The sequence below is a fragment of the Stomoxys calcitrans genome, chromosome 1 (assembly GCF_963082655.1).
Source record: "Stomoxys calcitrans chromosome 1, idStoCalc2.1, whole genome shotgun sequence".
NCBI lineage: Eukaryota > Metazoa > Arthropoda > Insecta > Diptera > Muscidae > Stomoxys > Stomoxys calcitrans.
In genome coordinates, this window is record NC_081552.1 from 189,915,866 (window position 1) to 189,921,865 (window position 6,000).

The 6,000-nt window shown below is 35.7% G+C and overlaps 1 protein-coding gene across 2 annotated transcripts in view; it reads left to right on the forward strand.

Annotated features, from left to right (window-relative positions):
- The window catches only part of LOC106083982 (serine/threonine-protein kinase NLK), a 440,409-nt gene extending 435,946 nt beyond the window's left edge, over positions 1-4,463 (forward strand). The window contains exon 9 of one of the 2 annotated variants that reach the window (XR_009398621.1): positions 4,074-4,161. Coding sequence is in view for 1 of the 2 variants with exons in the window: in XM_059370464.1 (XP_059226447.1) it covers positions 4,074-4,128 (55 nt within the window). In the remaining variant the exon portion in view is untranslated. Of the gene's footprint in view, positions 1-4,073 lie in introns of both variants that reach the window. The other variant, XM_059370464.1, reaches the window with a different exon arrangement.
- Positions 4,464-6,000: the final 1,537 nt, after the last annotated feature.

The window sequence follows — 6,000 nt, forward strand, 5'->3', positions numbered from 1 at the left end:
TTAGATATAGTCGGCATATAATTTTTCCAATATAGTTGAAAATAAGTGCGTAGAGTACCCTAACGCCCTCTTTGGTTAGGTTAGGTAAGTTTGAAAAGTGGGTGCGGATACTAATCCGCCCATGCAACCCCCCAATTTCTGATTATGATTTCTTGAGTAGGTGAAAGTCCCATTTCTTATTCGATTTGGATGAAAGTGTAGTTGAGTAACACATGCAAGATACACGCGTGATATAGCCTTCATATAAACCAATTGTGAGTCCACATAAAGTTGGTCGTCGTCGTAGCCACAGGTCTGTATGCGGAGGTGGCGATCCTCATCTATCTCCTATAGGTGAGCAAGCTCGTTACGGTACAAAGGACCGATCGCCACTGGAAAAGTGTGGCCATTGGTTATTTAAAGGCGCCAATAACTCGCCTTGTCATATCGAGCATCATAGGCAGTCAGTATTTATGCAAGAGCCGGCGCCACCCGGCCTCTCACTAAGACTCTCCACACCATACCGCTGATTGTCCGCGACTGCGATTGCAGCTACTCCGTATGGAGCATTCCACTAACCTGTGCAACATGTGGACGCGTCCGGAAGCTCGCAGCTATGCTTCTCGTGATAACAATGAACACCGCCTGTGTGGTGCCCATAGTTATCCCATGCCGGGAAAGTTGGTCCTAGTACCATGGTGGTCGGACTAAAAAGTTTAGCCTGGCCAAACTTAATACCATAGTTGCCTAATTTTCATATTGTACGGAATTTGTGCAAAACAAAAACCGAAAAGTATGCGATAAAAATTAAATTAAATGTCTCCCAAAAATATGCATTATTAAATAATTTAGCTAGATAAACAAAAGTTCGTAGGAAATATAACTCTTCCAATTCTATATTTGCTATATATGGAAGTTTTGGAAGCATTTGTCGAAAACTATGCAACAATAAAATTAAAATTTCAGCAAACCCCGAAAGTATGCAGTGCTAAACTAAGTTTTACACCCTCCACCATAGGATAGGAGTATACTAATTTCGTCATTCTGTTTGTAACTCCTCGAAATATTCGTCTAAGACTCCATAAAGTATATGCATTCTTGATCGTCATGACATTCTAAGTCGAACTAGCCATATCCGTCCGTCTATCCGTCAGTCCGTCTGTCTGTCGAAAGCACGCTAACTTTCGAAGAAGTAAAGCTACCTGCTAGAAATTATGCACAAATACTTTTTATTAGTGTAGGTCGGTTGGGATTGTAAATGGGCCAAATCGGTCCATGTTTTGATATAGCCGCCATATAAACCGATCTTGGGTCTTGACTTCTTCAGCCTATAGAGGGCCCAATTCTAGTCCGATTTTACTGAAATTTTGCGTGAAATGTTTTCTTATGATTTCCAACAACTATGCTCAGTATGGTTAAAATCGGCTCATAACCTGATATAGCTGCCATATAAACCGATCTTGGGTCTTGACTTCTTGAGCCTCTAGAGTGCGCAATACTTATCCGATTGGAATGAAATTTTGCACGTCGTGTTTTGCTATGATATCCAACAACTGTGATAAGTATGGTTGAAATCGGCTCATAGCCTGATATAGCTGTCATATAAACCGATCTGGCGTCTTGACTTCCTGAGCCTCTAGAGCGCGCAATTCCTATCCGATTTGGCTGAAATTTTGGACGACGTGTTTCTATATGACTTCCAACATTGGTCTTATGTATGGTCCAAATCGTTTCATAACCTGATATAGCTGTCATATAAACCAATCTGGGGTCTTGACTTTTTGAGCCTCTAGAGGGCGTAAATCCTATCCGATTTGGCTGAAATTTTGGACGACGTATTTCTATATGACTTCCAATATTTGTTCTAAGTATGGTCCAAATCGTTCCATAACCTGATATTGCTGCCATATAAACCGAAATTGAATTCTTGAGCCACTAGAGGGCGCAATTTTCATCCGATTTGGCTGAAGTTTTGCATAAGGTATTTCGTTATAACTTCCAACAACTGTGCTAACTATGGTTGATATCGGTCCATAATCTGATATAGCTTCCACCATATAAAACGATCTTGGATCTTGACTTCTAGAGCCACTAGAGGGCACAATTCTCATCCGATTTGGCTGAAATTTTACACGAAGTTTTTTGTTATAACTAAAACCAACAATTGTGCGAAGTATGGTTCGAATCGGTCCGTAACCTGGTATAGCTGCCATATAAACCGATATTGGATCTTGACTTCTTGGGCCACTAGAGGGCGCAATTCTCATCCGATTTGTACAACGGCTTCTCCCACGACTCTCAACATACGTGTCCAATATAGTCTGAACCGATCTATAGCCTGATACAGCTCCTATATAAACCGATCTCCCGATTTTGCTTCTTGAGCCCCTACTAGGCGCAATTCTTATCCGAATGGACTGAAGTATTACACAATGCTTCTACAATGAAGACCATCCAACTCATTTATGGTCCGAATCGGACTATAACTTGATATAGCTCCAATAGCATAACAATTTTTATCCATTATTCTTTGTTTGCCTAAAAAGAGATATCGCGCAAAGAACTCGACAAATGCGATCGTTGTTAAATTCTAAGACGATTTAACGATGTCCGTGTGTCTGCCAGTTGTAATCACGCTATAGTCTTCAAATATTGAGTAAATTTGAGTTGAAATTTTGCTCAGACTGGTATTTCTTCTATACGCAGGTTAAGTTCTTGGATGGGCCAAATCGGACTATATTTGCATATGGCTGCCATATAAACCGATCTGGCTATTCAGGGTCTTACATCCATAAAAGCCGCATTTTTTCTTGGATTTCGCTGAAATTTGAAAAAGTCAGTTCTACTAAGGGCCCAGACATCCGACCCGAATATGGTGTATTTCGGACCATATTAACATATATCGGTCACATAAGCCGATATGCCGATTTAGGGTCTTAGACCCGTAACAGGCACATTTATTACCCGGTTTCGCTAAAATTCGAAACAATACGCTTAATTAGCCCCAACGACATCCGATCCAAATATGGTCCATATGGGGCCATATTTACATATAACTCCCATATAGACCGATCTCTCTATTAAGAGTCTTCAGTGTATAACAGGCAAATTTATTATATTTATTATGGCCCGTCGATATCAAAACGAAATATGGGCCATATTGGAATATATTCGGATATAATTGCCAATATAGGCAGATCTGCCGATTTTGGGTCTTAGGCCTATAACAGGCGCATTTATTATCCGATTTTGCTGAAATTTGGCACAATGATTTGTATCAAGACTCTCGACACATCTGTTTCGAATATAGTCCATATCGCGCTATATAGTCTTTAAGCAGACTTCCGACATCTGTCCGGAATATAGTCCAGATCGTGCTATATTCAGATATAGCTGCCATATAGACCGATTTTCAGCTTTATGGTCCAAAGACCATAAATTGCACATTTATTATCCGATTTCGCTGAAAATTCCAGATCGGACCATATTTTAATATAGCTCCCATAGAGATCGATCAGTCGATTTAGAGCTTAAGCACATAAAGGGCGCATTTATTATCCGATTTGGGTGAAATATGAAAGAGTAAGTTGTATGAATACTCCTGAAACTCGAACCAAATATGGTCCAGATCGGACTATATTTAGATATATCTCATATAAAGACCGATTTGTCACAAAAACCGCATTTATTATCCAATTTCGCTGAAATTTGGAACAATTACTCATATAAAGCTTCTCGGATATAGTAGAGTTACAATGAAATAGTTTAATAAATACATCCATGGTGTTGGGTATCACAAGTTCGGCAGGGTCGAACTTAATGCATTTTTACTTATTTTTTCTTATGTTTAAACCACATTTTACTAACCCATTCTTATTCTCTTTTTGAAAAGTTAGAAACAATGATAAAAAAAATTATTTTTTTTCTTAATTAAAAATTTTTCTGCTCATAGTTTTTTTTTTTTGTTGTGGAAAGTTGTTGTTGTTTGTGCCTTCAATTTTTGTGTATTAAATTAAATTTTTTTTCTACTTCTAATTTTTGTCTTTAAGAGTCAATGTTTTAAATGGTTTTATTGACAAAATCTTTTTTTACAGTTCAACGGTGGCGCATCCTTCCGAATTGCCACCATCACCCCATCAATGGGAATGACGGCAAAATGAGGCCATAGCAGCCTAAAATTTTAAATTCTAAATAAGCACATAATAAAAAATAAATACAACGCAACCACTACCACCATTACTACAACTACAACTACTAGCTTCCAGGATTTTATAAGGCAATGGAAAATCCTTTACCATCAAGAAACGGAAACAGAGTCATTTTTATCTAAAGACCAAAAAACTAGTGCAGCTGCAAACTTTCTTTCGTAGCTCTTCCAAACCAGATGGCATCTACTCCCCTTAAAAAAGAACTCAAATCCGAAGTAACATTTACATGCTTTAAGGACATGTATTAAGAAATGCAACGATTTTTTTTTTATTTTTTTGCAAAAATATAGCAAACCAACTCAAAAGGACCTAAACAGTATGGGAGAGAGTGAAAGAGGGAAAAGTTTAAAAGTGAGTAGCAGCAGAATTTCACAAGAATTGGTAATGAAACAGCTAAAATAAACGACAAACAGAAGGACATACAAAACTTAGATAACTCTTAGCCCAGGATGTCAAAACAACAAAGAGAAATCATTCCACCACCGATATTTTTTAATAAAACAAGAAAAAAAAACTAAAGTAAAAGTTAAATAATACCCAACAAACCCTTTAAAAGAAGAAAAACAACAACAACTGGATAACAAGAACAAAGCAGGAATAGCAAAACAACATTACCAACCATAACAACAACAACAACAAAGCAAAGCAACCATACACCACAACTAGTCTTAGTCCTTTCTTCATCTTAACGTTGTAAGTACAACAACAACCAACCACAAACTAAGCCACGTTAAGACCCTCATCATCTTCATTATCTACTTACACCACACTCATCAAATAAGGATTTAGCAGTACATACTTTGAATTGAAACAAAAACAAAACATGAAAAAAGTATGGAATTTAAGACAGACAGAAATGCATGCATAAATATTCAGAGAAATTAAAATTTGAAAAAAAATTAAATATCTAAAGACAAAAACAAATCCCCCAAAACATTTAGACGACACACAAACGCTAATTAGACCCAAGTGAGCGTTTGGTGAGTGAAAAGAAATTAGAAACAAAAAAAAACTTCAAAAGAAAAGTAAGCAAATCTTGAAAAAACTAAAAAAAATCTTGAAAAAAACAACACCTATTCTATGATGATAAAAACAATTAAAACAAAAAACTATTTAACAAAAACACAACTCTTATCTATGTATGTATATTGAAAAAAATCTCTTAAAAAACTACACACATATACAAAAATTTCTATTAACACACACACAAAAACAGATATTTTAAAATTTTTAAAATTTTTTATTAATAATTCATTTGGAACAAAAAAAAACATCAAATCGGGAAAAATTAATATAAAATTCCAAAACAATGGCAGCAACAGTTTTTTGCAGAAAAGTGAGAGCAGCAGCTTGGTAAATATGCCATTGAATATAATTAAATAGGCTCCTAAAACTAGGCAAGCTATATAAGGTGAATGCTAAGTCAAAATTAATATAAAATTCGAAAACAATGGATTGAGAGCAGCTGCTTAGTAAATATGCCACTGATTGATTGGCTCCTCAAACTAGGCAACACAAAGCATAAGCTATATAAAATGAATGCTTATTCAAAGCAATCTTTTAATATTACATCAATTTTTTTCAATGTCAAATTTGAAACAAGTGTTCTACAGTTTCAAAAAGTTACTTAAGCTATGCTCCTAAAAGTATACAACAAAAAAGTCAAACAAAATGTTTAATATATTTTTCTAAGATTTTTTTTCAAGAACTTAAAATAGTATTATTATATAGCAAACCATTTTAAATTTGTTTTTAAAGCCACCACAACATTTTGAAAATTATTTTTAAAAATAGGTAATTATTTTAAATTTAA